The sequence below is a fragment of the Babylonia areolata genome, chromosome 10 (genome assembly GCF_041734735.1).
Source record: "Babylonia areolata isolate BAREFJ2019XMU chromosome 10, ASM4173473v1, whole genome shotgun sequence".
NCBI lineage: Eukaryota > Metazoa > Mollusca > Gastropoda > Neogastropoda > Buccinidae > Babylonia > Babylonia areolata.
The window spans coordinates 39,255,276-39,278,192 of NC_134885.1; the positions used below are offsets into that span (position 1 = coordinate 39,255,276).

At 44.7% G+C, this 22,917-nt stretch overlaps 1 protein-coding gene across 1 annotated transcript in view; it reads right to left on the reverse strand.

Moving 5' to 3' along the window:
- The window catches only part of LOC143286584 (epidermal growth factor receptor kinase substrate 8-like), a 103,163-nt gene that overhangs the window by 14,031 nt on the left and 66,215 nt on the right, over positions 1-22,917 (reverse strand). The window contains exons 9-15 of the mRNA XM_076594208.1: positions 14,914-15,011; positions 12,527-12,699; positions 6,618-6,750; positions 5,702-5,790; positions 5,070-5,308; positions 2,272-2,404; positions 206-336 (exon numbers count right to left, since the gene is read on the reverse strand). Of these exons, the coding sequence (XP_076450323.1) occupies positions 206-336; positions 2,272-2,404; positions 5,070-5,308; positions 5,702-5,790; positions 6,618-6,750; positions 12,527-12,699; positions 14,914-15,011 (996 nt within the window). The remainder of the gene's footprint in view (positions 1-205; positions 337-2,271; positions 2,405-5,069; positions 5,309-5,701; positions 5,791-6,617; positions 6,751-12,526; positions 12,700-14,913; positions 15,012-22,917) is intronic.

The following is a 22,917-nucleotide window of genomic DNA, read 5'->3' on the forward strand; positions in this document are numbered from 1 at the left end:
AACACACAATCACACAAAAACACACACACTAAACACAACACACACACACACTACAAATACACACATACACTAAACACACACACAAACACACACCACAAACACACACACCACAAACACACATACACCACAAATACACACACAACGACACACAGTGACACACACACACACACACACACACACCACAAACACACAAACCCTCACTCACTTAGTGTAGCTGACAACAGAAGCAGCAGCGTAGACGCGTGAGGGCGCTGGCTCGGGGTCGAAGCGGTCAAAGTTCTGCACACTGCCATGGTAGGGATCCTCTGCTGGCTGGAAAGGGGGCATCACTCTTCTCTGCATATGGAACCAAACAGGAAGGGGGGTATGCATGAGAAGGTTTACACACTGATGCATGTGTGCGCGAAGGCATGTGTATTTGTGTGTATATGCATGATATGCATGTCTACATGAAAGCATGCATTATATGCATGTCTACATGAAACAAGAGAACGCTGGCCATTATTTAAAGAGAAGCGTGAGCGAAGGAAGCAGGGCTCAACTTCTGGAGACGTTTTCCCTTGGAACACCTGTGGGAAGTGCTGCGCATCCAGAATCGGCCTCTTCTCCCATATGAGGACACACACTGACAGATAAGCCTGTCTGCCAACTCATCCGTCGGTCTGACGGGAGACTCCACAGATAGACTGATAGATAGATAGATAGACAGACAGAGAGAGAGAGAGAGAGAGAGAGAGAGAGAGAGAGAATAAAAAATGTCTTTATTACCAAGTGTACTGGGGTCACAAGTAATATTAGGGGGCGGGGTGGTGGTGGTAGTACATAAAAATGTACAAACATAAATAAAAAATCATACACAAACACAGATACAGTAGAATACATACATGGGCATATCAATACAAGAACTCGCACATGAATACACACACACACACACACCTAATATCACTTCAAGTGGAAAGACGTTAAACTGAACACGAACACACACACACGCACACGATTAAACAGAAGCCGCATATCACATGTTGATGGGGCTGATGAATAAATCTTAAGGTATATGATTGTTATTGCACAATTCTCTTTAATCATACTAGATTTGTTCTAGAGACAGGGCACTGAATGCTTTGGGGAAAAAGCTACTGGCGAAACAGTTGGTTTTCGTCCTTATACTTCTGTACCGTCGACCAGAGGGGAGTATCTCAACAATCCTAAAAGCTGGATATGATTTATCCTGGATGATTGATTTAGCTTTTTTGAGTAGCCGCTTATGATATCAATTATTAATATATGTCGTCTAGAAAAGGTAGATCAGCCCCAGTAATCTTGGTTGCAGTTTTTATGATTCTGTTCAGGGCTGCTTCTTTTGCCTTGGAAATGTTTCCGTACCAAACAATAATAGCAAAGGTTAAAAAACTTTCAATGACTGCTCAGTATAAATCAGCCATGATTTCTTTTCTAAATTCTGAACTTTTTGAGGTGCTGAAGAAAGTTTAACAATTTTTTCCATATTTTTCTCCCATTTCAATTTGTTAGAAATGATCAGTTCGAGAAATTTAAATTTGCTGATGATCTCTACTTGCTTGTCTTTAATGACAAGCGGTAAGGGGTCAGATCTGGTCTTCTTGAAATCTAAAATTGATTTCTTTTGTTTTTGATATGTTGAGTTAAGTTGCACTGTATGTATATGTATACTCTCTGTTCATGTAATATTCATGTACGTATATAATCACATATACATGTGTGTTTGTATGAGTGTATGTAATATATTCAGCTATATATGTTTATTGTCATATTGTTATTTTGCTTTGTATTCTGGTTCCCTTCATGTATTCAAATTTGTTTTCATCCACAAAAAAAAAAAGAAAAAAAAAGAAGAGAGAACCAACCTCTTTTGTAATGGAAAACCGACAAAAAGAAACCCTCCACCAGGTGAGGTGGTCTGAATTGTTCCCAATACACAATGAACAATGAACAAAGTACTCATCATCACTGTTCACTTCAAACACTACTTCAGTCACGGGTTATGAGTAAAAACCCCTTACAGATAAATGGAACAAAGTGTCCGTTATCAGTAGCTCAAGGAGGCGTCACTGCGTTTGGACAATTCCATATACGCTACACCACATCTGCCAAGCAGGAATAACCAACAGGAGGAGGGAGCTGTGAGGGACTGGTGTTTGGCGAGAGCTGAGAGGGTGGGGGTTGGGGGAGTGGGGGGTTGGGGGAGGTGAAGAAAGGGGAGGGATTCAGAGGGTGGGGGTGGGGGGGACTGACCTGTTCCTGATGCACGATGACTGGAGCGTCCAGGGCAGGGCGTGCCTTGGGCTCCTCCACCATTGTGGGGGCCGGCTGCCAGCCATCGTAGAACCGAGGCACGTAGGGTGGGATGTAGCCCTTCCACTCATCCCTGCAGACCACACAGTGTGAAGGTGGTGGGTGATACATATACGAACTGTAGCAAAACTGTAGTGTAGAGCTGCGAAAAGTGAGAGAGACAGATAATCAGAGAGAGAGTGAATGAGTGAATCTTTGCTTTTGAATGGTGGAAATATTGGCTGACCCTTCTACTCATCCCTGCAGAACACAGTGTGAAGGTGGTGGGTGATACACATACGAACTGTAATAAAACTGTAATGTAGAACTGTGAAAGTGAGAGAGAACACTGAACACTGAACACTTTAATGTCAATAGCTTTACAGCCCTAATGACATGGGGGTTCATAATACAAATAACAACATGCATCAACAGTAATAATATTGATGAAAACCAAAGCCAAAACGAAATCAATCATTCTGTGCAACAAAGTGCAGTTCGACCATCCATTCAAAGTAATGGCATGTAGTGAGAAATAAAAACAAAAAACATATATATATGTATAAGATCAATATTTTCCTAATGAGAATGACAACACAGATTTCAATTTTCACAATGAGCAACACCTGATACTATTTTATTATTGTTGTTTTTTTTCGTCGCATGTTATTCGCTTCGGCAATATATTTTGCAAGTGACTGTAGTGAAGTTTCCTGATTTAGATTAAGCACTCCAAAAATATCTTCATTCTATGCTAAATTTGTTTTAAATACAACACATTTTTCTCGAATATCATCATAAGCTTTACAACTAAACAAAAAATGTAATTCATCCTCCCTTAAATGACCGCACATCGGACAAGGGGAGAGTAACGAGGGCTCAGTCTGAAACCACTTTTCATAAGCATTCAACCCAATCGTTCTCGTTCTAAATCTGGCGAGACTTGTTCGGTGCCACTTGTTTGTCATGACTGTGATATATTTTTCTGTTTGAAATATACTTTTAAAACTATAAAACCATCTATATTTCTCAGTGCTTTCCATTTTACAGTGCCAATTCTGTTTATATGAAGCAATTAGCCTATCTTTGAATTCTGAAACAAATCCTTCTACACATCCAACTCCCTGACACATCCACACAATCCCAAATCCATTTACAGTTAATGTCTTCTTTACAAGATATACCCAGTTTTCCTTCCCTCTCTCATGTTCATTTACTAACATTTCATACGCCTGCTTACATAATCTCGATGTGGGTAGCCTTATTAATTTTAACCAATATTTTATACATTTCACACATGATTTAATATATAATGGGTATCTACCGAAAGTGAGAGAGAGAGAGAGAGAATCAGAGGGGGAGAGTGAATGAATGAATCTTTGTTTTCCAATGGTGGAGATATTGGCCGACTTTCCACTGACTTGCTGGTGGTGCCTGTGGTGCCCATGCCCCCCCCCCTCTCCCCCATTCCCCCCCACCAATCCTCCTGTCCACTTGCTGGTGGTCTTTCTCCCACACCCCCTACCTCCTTTCAACTGACTTGCTGATGGTATCCCCCACCACCATTCCAATGACCAGCTGGTGGTTCCCCCACACCCCATCCTCCTTTCAACTAACTTGTTGGTGCTTCCCCCACACCCCAACCCTCCTGTCCACTGACTTACTGGTGGTCCCTCCCCGCCCTCCTGTCCACTGACTCACTGGTGGTCCCTCCCTGCCCTCCTGTCCACTGACTTACTGGTGGTCCCACCCCGCACTCCCGTCCACTGACTTACTGGTGGTCCCTTCCTGCCCTCCTGTCCACTGACTTACTGGTGGTCCCTCCCCGCCCTCCTGTCCACTGACTTACTGGTGGTCCCTTCCTGCCCTCCTGTCCACTGACTTACTGGTGGTCCCTCCCCGCCCTCCTGTCCACTGACTTACTGGTGGTCCCTCCCTGCCCTCCTGTTCACTTATATGCTGTGGTCCCTCCCCACCCTCCTGTCCACTGACTTACTGGTGGTCCCTCCCTGCCCTCCTGTCCACTGACTTACTGGTGGTCCCTCCCTGCCCTCCTGTCCACTGACTTACTGGTGGTCCCTCCCTGCCCTCCTGTCCACTGACTTACTGGTGGTCCCTCCCTGCCCTCCTGTCCACTGACTTACTGGTGGTCCCTCCCTGCCCTCCTGTCCACTGACTTACTGGTGGTCCCTCCCTGCCCTCCTGTCCACTGACTTACTGGTGGTCCCTTCCCGCCCTCCTGTCCACTGACTTACTGGTGGTCCCTCCCTGCCCTCCTGTCCATTGACTTACTGGTGGTCCCTCCCTGCCCTCCTGTCCACTGACTTACTGGTGGTCCCTCCCTGCCCTCATGTCCACTGACTTACTGGTGGTCCCTTCCTGCCCTCATGTCCACTGACTTACTGGTGGTCCCTTCCTGCCCTCATGTCCACTGACTTACTGGTGGTCCCTTCCTGCCCTCATGTCCACTTATATGCTGTGGTCTCTCCCCCTACCCCCTCCTGTTCACTTGCTGGTGGTCCTTCTCACTCAGCCCACACCATTTACTGGCCCCACCCCTCCTGTTCACTTTCTTGCTGGTGGTCTCTCTCCCCCTCCACCCTCTTCTCCCCCATCCCCTCCCCTCCTGTCTGACTTCCTGGTGTCCCCCCCCCCCAACCTGCCCCCCCCCCCCCCCATTTCCCCCCGCCACCCCCCCTCTCCCCAAACGCTCCATCCCCACCCACCCCCACCCCTCCCTTTCCCTCCTGCCCACTGACTTGCTGGTGACCCAGTTGCGGCCCAGGGACTGCCACAGCTCCAGCTCCTTGGAGGTCAGGCAGTTGAGCAGCAGCTGCTTGGCGTCCAGAGTCAGCACAGGGGCCACCGCCTGCTCCCCGAGGTTGACGCTGCCGTGGATGGGGTCGCGGCTGGCCTCGTAGATCAGGCTGAGGGGCGTGAACAGGAAGTGCACCAGCTCGGGGGCGTTGGGGTCGTGGATGTGGGCCTTCAGTTTGGCCTGGAGAGGGGCAAAGGGTAGGGGTCAGGGTTAGGTTGTTACGTCTTTTTTAGTGTGTGTCGGTGTTGTTTGTGTAGTGGGGGTCGGAAGTGTTGTCTGTGTAGTGGGGTCTGAGTTGTTTTCTGTATACTGGGGTCTTATACTGGGGTCAGTAGGGAAGTCTGTAAACAGGGGTCAGAAGTGTTGTCTGTATACAGGGGCTGGAAGTGCTGTCTGTACAGTGGAGTCAGAAATGTTGTCTGTACATTGGGATCAGAAGAACTACACAAATATTCAAGTAAATGTTGAAAAAAAAGTCATTATGTTGTCCATGAACACAAAAAAAAAAAAAAAAAAAAAAAAGGAAGGGGATTCAATCACTGCTGACATGAAGTGACAACGAAAAGAACTCACCAGCAGGTTGAAGGACAGCTTGAATTTCTGGAAGATGTCCACAAAGTCCTGGGCTGGGGGAGGTTTGGCACGGTGACCCAACATGCCGTCTGGTCACACACACACAATCATGGCACACACTTGTTTCACTATTGTACCATGGAATGCGGAGAATAACGAGAAAAAGAGAGGGTGGGAGGGAGGGAGGGAGAGAAAGAGAGAGAGCCAGAGACAAGCAGGCAGGCAGAGACAAGCTTGTTCTCTCTCTCTCTCTCACACAGAGACACACTTTGATCAAGACTTAAAAAACAAACAAAAAAACCTGGTAAACTGGAATGTTTTTATAGATATTCAAAATGCCAATTTATCCCTCTGCTGAAATTTGATTTCTGCCTGCTTCTTTTCATTGTATCTTACACTTGAAAGACACAAGGGGGGTATGCATGCACATACAAATACAAACAAACACAATAATAACAAAAACACAAACCTAAATTAACAGTAATCGTCATGCATTAATAAAGCATTCAAATACAATTTCCCCCAATATTTGTTGAACACTGCATTCACTAACATCAACTGATTAGAAGCACAACCTGTGTCATTTGATTCTGGTATTTCCTTTAAATTGCTGTCTTATCTATTTATTTATTTATTTATTTATTATTATAATTATTTTATTATTATTATCATTACTACTACCTTATATCAAAATTATTATTTATTTATTTATCTATGTAAACTTATCTATTATTTATTCACCTTTTTTTTTTTTTCAAGGCCTGACTAAGCGCGTTGGGTTACGCTGCTGGTCAGGCATCTGCTTGGCAGATGTGGTGTAGCGTATATGGATTTGTCCGAACGCAGTGATGCCTCCTTGAGCTACTGAAACTTAAAAAAAAATGTTCTTCAAAACTATATAAACAGCCCAGCCTACCTCCACTGGCATTCTTTTTCCCCTTCCCTCCTCTTTCCCTCTTCCTCCTCTCCAGTTCTTTGTAGGCTTCTGCTGCCTGCTGCAGGCGGGCCACAAACTTCTCAATGTCGTCAAAACAGTGGTTCAACAATTGCTGCAACAGTCACCATGCCACATGGACATCAACACTTGCTGCAACAGTCACACCAGAAACTTCTCAATGTTGTCAAACAGTAGTTCAACAATTGCTGCAACAGTCACACCAGAAACTTCTCAATGTTGTCAAACAGTAGTTCAACAATTGCTGCAACAGTCACACCAGAAACTTCTCAATGTCGTCAAAACAGTAGTTCAACAACTGCTGCAACAGACATCAAACTACAAGACATCAACAACTTGCTGCAACAGTCACACCAGAAACTTCTCAATGTTGTCCAAACAGTAGTTCAACATTTGCTGCAACAGACACCACGCCACAAGAACATAACCAATTGCTGCAACAGTCACAAAGCCACACACATCTCAGTGTCGTCAAAACAGTAGTTCAACATTTGCTGCAACAGACACCACACCACAAGGACATCAGCAACTACTGCAACAGTCACACCAGAAACTTCTCAATGTTGTCAAAACAGTAGTTCAACAATTGCTGCAACAGTCACACCAGAAACTTCTCAATGTTGTCAAAATAGTAGTTCAACAATTGCTGCAACAGTCACACCAGAAACTTCTCAATGTCGTCAAAACAGTAGTTCAACATTTGCTGCAACAGACACCACACCACAAGGACATCAGCAACTGCTGCAACAGTCACACCAGAAACTTCTCAATGTTGTCAAAACAGTAGTTCAACAATTGCTGCAACAGTCACACCAGAAACTTCTCAATGTTGTCAAACAGTAGTTCAACAATTGCTGCAACAGTCACACCAGAAACTTCTCAATGTCGTCAAAACAGTAGTTCAACAATTGCTGCAACAGACACCACGCCACGCACATCTCAATGTCGTCAAAACAGTAGTTCAACAATTGCTACAACAGACATCAAACTACAAAGACATCAACACTTGCTGTAACAGTCACACTGGAAACTTCTCAATGTCGTCAAAACAGTGGTTCAACAATTGCTGCAACAGACACCACGCCACATGGACATCAGCGACAACTGCAACAGTCACAATGGAAACTTCTCAATGTTGTTAAAACGGTGGTTCAACAACTGCTGCAACAGTCACAGCAGGAACTTCTCAATGTTGTCAAAACAGTGGTTCAACAATTGCTGCAACAGTCACAGCAGGAACTTCTCAATGTCGTTAAAACAGTGGTTCAACAACTGCTGCAACAGTCACAGCAGGAACTTCTCAATGTTGTCAAAACAGTGGTTCAACAATTGCTGCAACAGTCACCATGCCACAAGGATATCAACAACTGCTTTGACAGGAACGGCACAAGGACATCAACAATCACTGCAACAGTCACCATGCCACAAGGATATCAACAACTGCTTTGACAGGAACGGCACAAGGACATCAACAATCACTGCAACAGTCACCATGCCACAAGGATATCAACAACTGCTTTGACAGGAACGGCACAAGGACATCAACAATCACTGCAACAGTCACCATGCCACAAGGATATCAACAACTGCTTTGACAGGAACGGCACAAGGACATCAACAATCACTGCAACAGTCACCATGCCACAAGGATATCAACAACTGCTTTGACAGGAACGGCACAAGGACATCAACAATCACTGCAACAGTCACCACACAACAAACTTCTCAATGTCATCAAAACAGTGATCCAACAATTGCTGCAACAGGCACCAAGCCTTCAATACAATGAAAAAACAGCACAATACCATGAAAGAAATGCAAAGCAATGCAATATAACTTCAAGTTACCCATGCTTGGAGCTTCACATAAACTTTTGCACCAGTAAATAAAAGGTACAATAATCACATTCTGAAAAATATCGCAAAAACAAATAGTATCAACAGAACATTTATCAAAAACATAATGTAGTACATGATGCTGTGCCACCTCTCCTGATTACACATGATTCACTGACCAACACTGCAAGTGTCTGTATCTCTCAGGCCAGGTTGACACCAGGATATCATTTTGACAGGAAGCACAGAGTACAGCCTTGTCACATAGTCAAACCTAAAATGGACCTCCACCGTCATCCTTCTCCTCCTTCATCATCAATATAAAAAGTCCCAAATTACATGGCCTTTCATGCCCTGCTTTTGTGGTGACCTCAGTTTCGATACCCCCTCCACTTCCACGCTTGGGGTGAGTCTTGTCAAAGTCTTCAATGTCGGCAGATTCATGGGGAGCTGTCATTGGAGGAATGTGGTGGCTGTCTCTGGGGGAGATGCTCACTCAGTCTGCCTCCTCGACTAAGCCATTATTGTCATCAGTAGGGGGCTTAGCTGGTAGTGTCCTAAGTATACTAAATCAGGACAGGCACTACTGAACATCACTGTAACGACTCAGCAGCACTGCAGGGTCTCCTCTGGTGTGTGGCCTCCTGGTGACCTAACACTGATGGTTCACTGTGGACTGTGGGTATTGGGACTGTGAAATATGAACCTGTGTGTGGCTGTGTATGGGGTATTCGGAATGAGCAGCATGGGAGTAATGCCCCAGATGATGGGGCAGCAAAAAACAAAACCCCAAAACAACAACAACAACAACAAAACCCTCTCAACAGATAGCTCCATAGTACCATGTCTTTGGAGTGCTTCCCCCACTGCTGTCTCTTCTGCCTGGCCTCTTTGTCGGAAGACATCTACAAGCATTCGCTGAACACACAACAGCTTCACAACCCTCTCAGAAACAATGCTCTTAAGCTGTGTAAACCACCTCCAACATCCTTCACCTCAGGCTAAAAGCAAATGATGTGCAGTTCGGTGGAGCAAGTTACACCACTGTGTGACAAACACTGACATGTTTTGTCAACAAACAAGGATGCAAATCCCGGTGAGCAGAACCTCCCAGTACCAGTGTACAGTCACACAGCAGCAAACACAGCACAATGGACCTCACAGCACACACAGACAGCAAATGCACAACAAACTAGCAGTTTGGAACAGACCCACTCTGTCTCCTCGCATCACACTTTCCCTATTGTCAGCCCCAGCCATCATCACCTCTGACTACAAAAAGTGAAAAGTTACATTCATTTTTTTTTTTTTTTTTTTTTAAATTGCAAAGCCAAGAGGCAGTGTGCGCACTCTCAGTTTCACCCATCCACCGACACATCTGTCACGGCCGGGGATCAATCATCCAGGCCTGTTACCGGCAAGCTTGTTATCTTTGGCAAACAAGACATTCTTGGCCTGAGGGGCGGAGTGCTGTCATCTGATTTCACAACTGTGCCTCAGTTCAAGCCTCGTCTAATTGGAAAGAATATCCACTACACCAAGACCCAAAATGTGTCACCTGCTGCAAGAAAATCAACTCCACAAATACAAGAAAATCAACTCCACAAATATACAAAACTTGTCACTGGGTGTAATGGACCTCCACTCAACAAAGACATAAAATGTGTCACCTGCTGCAAGAAAATCAACTCCACAAATATACAAAACGTGTCACTGGGTGTAATGGACCTCTACTCAACAAAGACATAAAATGTGTCACCTGCTGCAAGAAAATCAACTCCACAAATATACAAAACGTGTCACTGGGTGTAATGGACCTCTACTCAACAAAGACATAAAATGTGTCACCTGCTGCAAGAAAATCAACTCCACAAATATACAAAACATGTCACTGGGTGTAATGGACCTCTACTACAACAAAGACATAAAATGTGTCACCTGCTGCAAGAAAATCAACTCCACAAATATACAAAACATGTCACTGGGTGTAATGGACCTCTACTCAACAAAGACATAAAATGTGTCACCTGGTCAGCTGGTGTAAAAGACAACTGCTCCCAAAGGCACAAAAAGTATCACTTGCTGTTAAGAACAATCAACTCCCTAAGACACAAAATGTGTCACTTGCTGTAAAGAACAACAACTCCCTGAGACACAAAATGTATCACCTGTTGTAAAGAACATGAACTCCCTAAGGCACAAAATACATCACTTACTGTAAAGAACAATAACTCCCTGAGGCACAAAATATATCACTTGTTGTAAAGAACATCAACTCCTTAAGGCACAAAATACATCACTTGCTGTAAAGAACAACTCCCTCAGGCACAAAATATATCACTTGGAGTAAAGAACATAACCTCCCTGACAAAAGACACAAAATGTGTCACTTGCAGCGAAGACCACAAACTCCATCAAGACGCTGAAAGTGTGTTGTGAACGTTGCTCGTCCTTTGTGCCAATGTCACCAGCAGACTCCACAGGCAAAAACAAAAGACCGGACTAGCAGAGTGCTGTGTAAAGACTCGAGATTGACAGAGTCCCGATCAGCCCACAGCCAAGGCTACTCAGGATCAAACAAGTGACCTCACCTGTTTCTACCAACACTTCACTTCGACCAGTTCAAGTGTTTGTCCTGTACACAGACCATGATCTCATGATCTCACCAAGGACTATCAACAACAGACTGAAGTGTTGTGTAGCACTTGAGCCACTATGCTCTATCATATGACTATTGAAAACTGACTTAAGTGTTGGGTTACAACTTGAGCCACTACGCTCTATCGTATGACTATCAACAACTGACTCAAGTACTGGTTAAGAACCTGAACCACGTCCTGTCCAGTCATTCAAACAAGCAGACAGAGTCATTGCTTTTTGTATTCATCTCTTTTGGTTGATGATCTCTGTATGATACAACACCACAAAACATCAGTTCTGAAACCTTTTACAACAACAGCTAATTTGACCAACACAAAAAACTGCATAACCGAGTTTCTCTTTTCATAAGCATGACCACCCAGCAACTGAGAGGGGCAAGAAAGTGAGGGAGGACAGATACATTGATAGATAAAGAGGACTGGGGGTGGGGCGGGCAAAGAGAGGAGTATTTGGACAGCAAAGATGGGCAAATATAGGGAGAATTACACACTGACACATTTCTTTACTCTGGAAGGTGGGGATGAGTTTCAGTTTCAGTTTCAGTAGCTCAAGGAGGCGTCACTGCGTTCGGACAAATCCATATACGCTACACCACATCTGCCAAGCAGATGCCTGACCAGCAGCGTAGCCCAACGCACTTAGTCAGGCCTTGAAATGGGGATGAGAGAGTGGTGGAGGAACAGAAAGAAAGAGAGCGAGAGAGACAGAGGGGACTGGGGAAGAGACACTGACAATGTTTTATTACCACTGACAAGTGTTATCTTTCTGGAAAGGAAGCAATATATGAATGAACAAAAATAATGAAGGTGTACAGGAAAATGAACAAAACTGTGAAGAGTAAAAATGAATGAAAAGAAAAACTGTAGCTACGGAGGTTAATCATGATAATCACAACTGGGGAGGAGAGATATACAATGAACAAACAATCAAACTAACTTTTAGAGGGAGGGAGGGATGGAGGGAGAGACAGAGACAGACAGAGAAAGAGAAGAAAAGACAAGACAAACAATTCAGAGAGAGGAAGGCAAGAGATTCATAAGACTGATAGATTCTGATGTTTTGGCCTCTGGCAAGTTAATAAATGGCCTGTAAAGAAAATAAAATAAAAACCAGAAATTGGCAGTGATATCTCTGTTTTTCTGTCCATGAAAGATCAGCAGCACTGTGTCTCTTGTAATACTTGTGACTTTGTTACAAAGCAGCCGTGTGTACAACACATCCTCTGGTCAATTGACATACATGTACAAGTTTAGCTAAGTATTCTTTTTGTGTGTGTGTGTGTGTCTCTTAATTGGTCAGTAACCTTAGCAGTGCATAATAAAACGCAAGTTATCATCCATTCTGTTGCAAAAAAGGGCAAGCAGAGGCACTCACCACATCCCTCTCCAGCAGTTCGTTACTGCCGACCTCGTCTTCCCGCTCTCTGTAAGGGAGGTAAGGACGGGCCATGATGCTGCTGCGCTGAGCTCCCCCGATGAAGCCTCCCCCATTGTTGAACTGGCTGGCCCCGTACTGGGACGTGCTGAACTGGTTGTACTGCCGGTGCTCTGAAAACACAACATTTATTATTACCATCATTCTGCTATCATCAGTTATGCTTATTATTATTACCATTATTTTCTATTACCATACACAGAAACAAAGACTGAAGAGAATGGTAGAAAAGAGGAAATTTCTAGCACAGATTGTTCAGCAGGAGGAGAAGCATTTGATCTCTCAGAATCCCTAACAGAAGTCTGCTGACAATGGATGCCAACAGTTAGTGACCATGGAATATCAGTATCTCTCTCTTTCACTCTTTCTCTCTCAACTGTATTCAATAAATCACTCTCTCTCTTTCACTCTTTCTCTCTCGACTGTATTCAATAAAACTACCCCTCTATCCATGGCTTTCATATAAATTTCAGTTCATGTCTCGGTGCTGTAAACTGCAAACCAGCTGAGCCTTTATTTGTGATAACATCTACTGGAAAGGACATCTGGCATGTATAATTTATCAGCTTAACATGATGGTACTGCTCTGAAAGGTTACTGCTAACAAATGCGATGATTATAATCACAAACACACACACATACACAAAGAGAAACAAAACAAAACAAACAAAAAACAAACACATATAACCCCCATCCCCACACACTTCTGTCTATTCACAGGCCTCACAACAGCACGTCACCACACACTCCTGTCTATTCACAGGCCTCACAACAGCACATCACCACACACTCCTGTCTATTCACAGGCCTCACAACAGCATGTCACCACACATTCCTGTCTATTCACAGGCCTCATAACAGCACATCACCACACACTCCTGTCTATTCACAGGCCTCACAACAGCACATCACCACACAATCCTGTCTATTCATAGGCCTCACAACAACACATCACCACACAATCCTGTTATTCACAGGCCTCACAACAGCACATCACCACACATTCCTGTCTATTCACAGGCCTCACAACAGCACATCACCACACACTCCTGTCTATTCACAGGCCTCACAACAGCACATCACCACACACTCTCTATTCACAGGCCTCACAACAGCACATCACCACACACTCCTGTCTATTCACAGGCCTCACAACAGCACAGCACCACACAATCCTGTCTATTCACAGGCCTCACAACAGCACAGCACCACACAATCCTGTCTATTCACAGGCCTCACAACAGCACATCACCACACACTCCTGTCTATTCACAGGCCTCACAACAGCACATCACCACACACTCCTGTCTATTCACAGGCCTCACAACAGCACATCAGCACACACTCCTGTCTATCCACAGGCCTCACAACAGCACATCACCACACACTCCTGTCTATTCACAGGCCTCACAACAGCACATCACCACACACTCCTGTCTATTCACAGGCCTCACAACAGCACATCACCACACACTCCTGTCTATTCACAGGCCTCACAACAGCACGTCACCACACACTCCTGTCTATTCACAGGCCTCACAACAGCACGTCACCACACATTCCTGTCTATTCACAGGCCTCACAACAGCACATCACCACACAATTCTGTCTATTCACAGGCCTCACAACAGCACAGCACCACACAATCCTGTCTATTCACAGGCCTCACAACAGCATGTCACCACACATTCCTGTCTATTCACAGGCCTCACAACAGCACATCACCACACACTCCTGTCTATTCACAGGCCTCACAACAGCACGTCACCACACATTCCTGTCTATTCACAGGCCTCACAACAGCACATCACCACACACTCCTGTCTATTCACAGGCCTCACAACAGCACGTCACCACACATTCCTGTCTATTCACAGGCCTCACAACAGCACATCACCACACACTCCTGTCTATTCACAGGCCTCACAACAGCACATCACCACACACTCTCTATTCACAGGCCTCACAACAGCACATCACCACACACTCCTGTCTATCCACAGGCCTCACAACAGCACATCACCACACACTCCTGTCTATTCACAGGCCTCACAACAGCACATCACCACACACTCCTGTCTATCCACAGGCCTCACAACAGCACATCACCACACACTCCTGTCTATTCACAGGCCTCACAACAGCACATCACCACACACTCCTGTCTATTCACAGGCCTCACAACAGCACATCACCACACACTCTCTATTCACAGGCCTCACAACAGCACATCACCACACACTCCTGTCTATTCACAGGCCTCACAACAGCACATCACCACACACTCCTGTCTATTCACAGGCCTCACAACAGCACAAAGCCCTCACCAATGGTTTCCCGGAATCCCCCAAAGTCGTAGGGATCTCGGCTGCTGGTGCCCGGGGGTTCAGGGGCTGGGCCTGAAGGGGGCGGGGGGATCTTGTACCTGCACACACAGGTCACAATCCACTTCACTATACATTCATGTATACAATGCAAAATCACGACACCCAGGACTCCACAACCCCTACAACACCAAGACCTCAGTGCTGAACTTGACCTTAAAGATGCAAGCCAATAGGATGTTAGACTCAACTCTATGCCCCTAAATATGCCCCTTGGAGTGCCCAATTATACCCAAAAGAAGTGGTGACCTAGTGATAATGCCTACATCTGGGAAACATGGGAGTTCATCAGTATTTTCTCCCCCACCGTATAACTATACCTTCGAGTGGTGGTCTGAACATTAGTCATTCAGGTGATAAACTGAGGTCCTGTGTACAGCATGCATTTAGTGAACGTTAAAGAACCCATGATAACAAAAGTGTTTCCCAGCCAAATTTATGTAGAAAAATCAACTCTGATATGAAAACAAACATGCTTGTAGGCAGGAAAAAAAAGAAAAAAAGAAGAAGAAAAAACCCCAACTGAAATGGTATGGTGCTATATTGTAGCAATGAGCTCTCAATGGAGAGAGCAGCCTGAATTTAACAGAGATGAAACTTATACAATACAACAAAGGCAATGCAGTGCAGATGAAGTACACATTTTAACTACTCTGCAGAGCAGCAAAATATACTGCACACTTCAAAACTGTGCAGTGCAAGACAGGAGAGAACATGTACACTATCTGGTAATGTATGATACTGTATTGTACAGCTCAGATGAGGACACTCCACTTGCATGTACAGTACTGTGCAGTACAGGACAGGGGTCAGGACATCACAGGTTAGGTCAGTACAGTACAGGTGAGTAAAATGTAGTTTGGTGTGTGTGTGTGTGTGTGTGTGTGTGTGTGTGTGTATACATACATATATACATACACACACACACACACATCATAGAGAGAGACAGACAGACAGACAGACAGACAGAGTAGGGTTACCAACCACTGTATAAGAAAATATGGTATAGCCATGTAATATACTTTATATAGTATACAAACACACAAACACACACACCCAGCACAAAAAACAACACACAACAAACACACTCTTTCCCACACATACACTCAAGCACATTACACAACTCAACACACACACGCACACAACACAGTACACTCCCACACACACGCAAACACTCCCCCAGTTACTCCTCTCTCCCAAACCAACACACACCCTCACACACCCACAAACCATTCTCATCCAAAGTGATCAACACTGAAGTGATAAAACAACACCCAACCACTTCCCACCCTAAAATCCACCCTGTCACCGAACTTTTTGGTCCTTTTTTTTTTTGTTCTCACCAAAGGAACCCCTCACCCCACCATACAGTGCCAAATTCATTTAGAAAAACAACCCCCCCCCCTGCCCCCCACCTCCTCCCCCCAAAAAAAAACCCCATGAACAGCAGAAAGCTATTTAAAGAACGCTGCACTTTCTTTTGATAAAAAGTGAATGGGTGGCGAAATTGCATGGTATAGGAGGAGCTGGCTCTTCAGTAAGGATCAATTTTCATTTTCAGTGATTAGCTCTGCGTGTGTGTGTGTGAGTGTGTGCGTGCGTGTTCATGAGTGCATGCGTATGTGCATATCTACATACAAAGGTGTACATACTGTGCTCGGGTGTTGTCCCCAACAGGAGATATCTTCAGCAGCAAGTCATGTTAACATGACAAGAGTGATTAGCTCTGGCCCACCCCTTATCGCCCCCCAGTCCTGTGCTCCATGACGTCATTCAAAATGAAACGGGACATAACTACATATCCAACTGTGAAAAGTAACAGCTTTAAAGGAGGGTGTGGGTGTGTGTGTGTGCACGTCTGTCTCACTGGGTGTGCGTGTGTGTGGGTGGGGAGGGAGTGGGCAGGGGCTCCTAGGAGGGTAGCGGGGTGGGGAGGTCAGTTAATTTTGGCAAAACCATCCCCACCCATTCTTTAAAGAATTGAAATAAAGGTCTATGCATGTAAAAATAAACCAAAAGAGAAGGAGAGAACAACTGAAAAGAACCAAGGATGGAAAGAAGAAAGGACTGAAGGATGGAAAGAGGAAGGACGGACGACTAAATGAAATATAGCAAAATGAGAAATAACATAAAGAAAGATGAGGATAAAATAAGACAAAAGTGGGGGAAAAAAGCATAAAAGGCAAAAGAATACCAAAGAACAGAAAAAAAAGAACCAAACAAAAGAAAAAATAGGAACAGCAAACAGGACAACAAAAGAAAGGAAAAAAAAAGAAAGGATGGGGGAAATGATGAAAATACTAACTGGGGGGAAATGTAACAAAAACAAAACAAAACAAAACAAAAGCAATGCAGGATCAAAAGGAAGTAAAAAAATTACAGATTACAAAAAAAAGAGAAAAAAAAGAAAAAGAAAAAAGGAATTATAGAAGAATGAGTAGAAAGAAAAAAAAAAAAGAAGAAAAAATTGAAAAAAAGAAAGAAAAGGAGAAGAGAAATCACCCACTGATGGTTTGGTTTGACTAATTTTCCCCAGTTCCTCTCACACTTGTTTCATGAAGTCAGGCCTTAACGCTCTGTGTACCAGCATGACAAGGGATTTTGTTTAGCTGAAAACATTTATTTTGCTTTCTTTCTTTTTTCTTTGTTGTTGTTGTTGTTGTTTGTTCTCTCTTCTTCTTTAAGCTGTCTCCCCAACCCACATCCAGTGAGTAAATGAACGGAGGGAATGGGGGTATGGAGAGAGAGAGGTGGGGGAGAGAGAGACACACACACACACACACACAGAGGAGAGAGAGTGTCTGACAATAAGGGACATGGAGAGAGGAAGGTGTGGGGGAGGTGGGGGGTGTGGGGGGGAACTGAGACAGTGAGACAGACTGGGACAGACCGACATCGACAAAGAGGGGGAGATCATGACACAGACAGCTTTTGCTACAGACTGAGACAGACTGGCCCACAGAATGAAGCTATTGCCACAGACTGGAAACATACTGACATGGACAGAGAAAGAGAGGAAGAGACAGGCAGCTATTTGTAGAGTGGGGCATACTGACATCGACAGAAAGAAAGTGACACACCGCTGTAGCTTTGGATTAGAACAGACTGACATCGACAGAGAAAGAGTGGGAGAGCAAAGACGTTTTTGACTGGTACAGACTGACACTGACACAGAAAAAAGTGGGAGAGCAAGGCAGCTTTTGGCTGGTACTGACATTGAAAGAGAAAGAGAAAAAGAGTAAGAGACAAAACAGCTATACCTACAGACTGTGACAGACTGACATCGACACTGAAAGAGTGGGAGAGCGAAAGAGACAGTAAAAGAGAGACAAGAGAAACAGACTGACAAGACAAAGGGCGGGGGCAGGGGCGGTGGGAGGGGGGGCAATATCAACATTTAATCCCTTCCACTTCTCTGTGTGACTGACGAGAAAGAAAACGTCAACGCCTTCGAAACACTGCTCATTCAGTCTTCGCGGGGGAAAAAAAAGTGGACACTGCCGACAGGGGCATTCAGACAAGAACGACAAGCACACACACACACACACCTACCCCACCCTTCCTCCTTCCACCTCCCCTCCGCCCAAACATGTACGCCACTCATCAGCTGCACCCACAGTTGCCATGTAGCCATGCAGCCTTCCTCCAAACCCACTGTCTTTACTCTGACATCGAACGTACCATGAACGCCTGCCACGATCGCTGCCATGACTCACACACAATTCCCTTGGCAGTTCAATCGCTGTCACTGTAAAGGTCCACAGACCCAACATCTAAACGACACGGACTCAGTGCCTTTAAGCCAACTCGGAATGTTCCTTCAATCATACAACCCACTCAAAACACCCCTTTTTTATATTCATTTCCAATTCAAAAACCCGTTTTGCCTATCTCACACTATCTAAAGCTTACAAAATGCAATGCTTTCATTGTTTTGTATAAACTCACTGCATGGCGTTTCTATGACCAGACCAACTACAAAAAATGACAGCAAATAAATAACAAGAGTCGAAGTCTTCATGGCTCACATATGGTTCATACAAATAAAAACAACAAGAAAACAAACAAACAAAAACCAAAAAAACAAAGAGACAACCCCCCCCAAAAAAAAAACAACAAAAAAACAAAACAAACAAAAAACAACAACAACAACAAAAAACAAAAACAAAACAAACACCTACATTAGCAAATAAATTCAAACGTCAAGACGGTTCAGAAAAGCAACAACGACAGCTCTAAAGAGGGGTGATGTTTACAGTAAGTAAAAAAATAAAATAATTTTTTTTAAAGGGGGGGGGAGGGGGAGAAAAAAAGGAAAGTAAATTTCTAAGGCAGCGTACGTGCACACACACATTCTTCTCTGACACTATTTGTGACTAAACATGAGTACCTGTACATTTTTCGGGTATGTTCCTAAACACAATGGACTTTAACACCAGTGATTCAACTAACAAAAAAGAAAGTTGTGGGATCAGGACAGGATTAAAATCAAATCGACGATCATGTTCCATATGATTTCCTATGAGAAGTGTTCACAGGTGGTTTTGCTCAAGCCAAACATCGGATGGAATTATGGGATGGATGGGTGGGTAACTTGCAACAAAATAACCCATGGGAAGTATGTCCACACTGCGTCTCAATGAGTCTGTCACCAAAAATCTTTCCTTCTTCTTCTTTACATCATTGCAAAAAATATAAAGTAACCAAGCTATGACCAGCGCGTTGGGTCCATCCGTCCTTGCCCCCCTCCCCCGCCTTCCTCCCTCCCATTCTCACCATTCTTTTTCTTTTCTTTTTTCCCCCCCCCTTTTTTCAAAGGAGATGCAGCGTGTAAGGATCAGTGCTCACACTTTTGTCGCAACCTTGAAACTGAACCTCCACATGCTCCTACCCACCACCACCACCACCCATCCCCAACGCCCTTTTCTTGCTGATACATCATTGTTACGAATGCTGAGGAGGGAGAAGATAATGACAGAAACCACATCTTTTTTTCTTCTTTCTTTTTTTCTGGTTCAAAGACTTGGGCCGTAAGGTCAACAACCCAACCCCATCATTTTCCGTCCAAGACGAGTTACACGGAATAGTACAGGGTTCGCAAGAAGTTGAGTACCACTCGAGCACTTGGCGCAGTAAATTCCAGGGGGCGAAGCGAAACAATGCTGAACTTTCGGCAAATTGCTGTGTTTGCCGTCACTTCAGCGATCGCAATTCATAACTGGAGGTGCTTTCTTGAGCGTGCATATCAATGTGTCACAATGAAAAACCACAGCTGTTGTGAATAAAAACTCAATAACTGTCACCTTCTGGCTGACACATCGATTTTTCAAACATATCGTTCAAGCAAGTGTGCCTAAAACAGACGGTTTTATTTATTTATTTACTTATTTATTTGATTTTTCTTCTTCTTTGTTTGTGGGCTGCAACTCCCACGTTTACTCATATGTACGCGAGTGGGCTTTTACGTGTATTTTCTCCGCCATGTAGGCAGCCATACTCAGTTTTCGGGGGTGTTTTTTTTTTTTGATTCAATGAGAGGTCAGTGGTCGACCATGAAATTATATATGCGGCATGCATGACTTACAAAATCTCTTTTGTTTTTCATTTCATTATTTAAAACAAACCCGCTTATATGAGGTGGTCCTCAACTACTTTTTTCCCCATAGGCTTCCCTGTCATCTGCACCATTTCAGTGGCATTGCTTTCATGGCGCTCATTCCCGGTTCCCCATTCAAAGGCCAGAGATATATGTCCATGAGATAGAGCCACACCCAAGTTCGACTCACGATGTCCCAACGCCAACAATTCACAAGGAACTGTTATCGATGTTAGGTCGCCAGGAGGCCGCACACTACAGGACATCGAGTCCTGGAATGACGCTCAGTTAATCCGGTAGTGTTCAGTAGTGCCTGTTCTGACTGAACGTACACAAGACACCAGCTAATAAGTCTCCTACTGACGACAGTAATCACTTGGTCGTGGAGCCAGAATGAGTGAACGCCCTCTTAATTCAGAGCAGACACCGCCATTTCGTTCTTCCAGCAACAGTCCGCTATGGATCTGTCGACAGTGAAGACTTTGACAGAAATCACCCCAAGCTTGGAAGTGGAAGGGAATCGAAACTGGGGTCACCTTGAGAGCAGGGCATGAAAGGCCACATAATTTGGGACCTTTTTTCTTCTTCTATGATAATGATGAATACAGAGGACGACGCTGCTATGGAGGTCCATTTTACGCTAGGGGCTTCGTGACAAAGCACTTGCAGTGTTGTTAAAGAAATTTGAGCGACAAACCCGAGGACGCATCCGTGAAGTGGAAGAAACTCGACTGTGTGGTCCCAGACTTTCCATTTCAGCCTATTTAGCACATCCAACTGTACGGAGGAGCAAGCCGCAGTTCAAACACGCGTCCTCCTAGCCGTCTGTCTACCTTGCAAGTTGACCGTAACTTTTTGTGAACCCTATACATAACCTTAACATGCGGCTTGAGAGAGTCCAATTCCACGCACGTACAAGTTTTCTGCCCGATGCTCACCTCACACATTCCGTTCCGCCATGCTGCCCACTGGACCATACACGCCATGCGTGACCAATTCCATTCTCCTTCACCTCTTCCAAACCTCTAACCTTACGCCCCCCCCCCCCCCCACCCCCCGTCCCTTTTCCCTTCCTCATTGTAAGCGCGGCGCTGGTCAGTCCAGAGACTTGACACACAGAGGTAGATAAGGTAAGACAGGTAAAAAAAAACCCCAACAGAAACCCCCCCCAAAAAAACCCGAACAAAAACACACACACACACACACGAAAAACCCTAATTATGTCCAGGACAAGCGGCCGATGCATGGTGTGTCATTATGGACCTGTGTCCACTGTCTGACCCATTGACTCTGAGTTACAGTGGATGGATGGAGACGGGGGGGGCTGGTTTTCAGCCACAAGGACAGGACCGGTGCGGTCCGTTGGCTGTGGTGTCATTTGGGTGGGCTGACAGTTGTTCTTCGTACTGTTTGTTTGAATAACTCTCTCTCTCTCTCTCTCAAATGCGCATGCGCACAGGCCAGCACAAATGATGTACACACATACACACAGAAACGGATACACACGCGCGCGCACACACACACACACAATGAGAGAGACAGAGAGACAGAGAGAGGAGGACAGTACAAACCCACCAAATAAGACCCTCACAAAAAGTGACCAATAAAGCCACTTACCAAAGCCCTAGAGTCACATAAAACAGGCCAGTACACAGACGATACACGCATACCACCACTACAGTACAGAAGTAGTTTATGGCAAAACTAACCTCCACGACTTGGGATTTCCTCCACACACACACAAAAGAGTCAAGACAGATATTGAGAGAGAGAGAGAGAGAGAGAGAGAGAGAGAGAGAGAGATCGAGGGGAGAGAGAGAGAGATGGGGGGGGGGGGGGGGAGAATGAATGAATGAATGAATGAATGAATGAATGAATCTTTATTTTCCAACGGTGAAGACACTAGCACTTTGGCCGACTTACACATCTGCCGTTGTTCTAAGAGACACACAAACATGTACGCATATAAATGTTATACTTAATACATGTATAATGTACAAGTATAACAAAGAGAGAGAGAGAGAGAGAGAGAGAGAGAGACAGAGAGAGAGAGAGAGAGATGGAGGGAAGAGGGACACACACACACACACACAGATAGACAGACGAACGCTGCTTACCCTCTGTACAGTAACATGATGCTTCCACCGGCAGCGACACCACCTGGGTCTCTCACGTAGGCAGCAAGCGGAGCGAGAACAAACCTCTAAAAGTCACTGCCACAACCCCTGTTACTGCGAATAATCCAACGGGGCACAGACGGTCTATCCTCGCCACTCAAAAAACGTTATCGTACGATAATCCGCCCCTCTTACAGCGAATAATCCACACGGCACAACCCGTCTATCTTATCA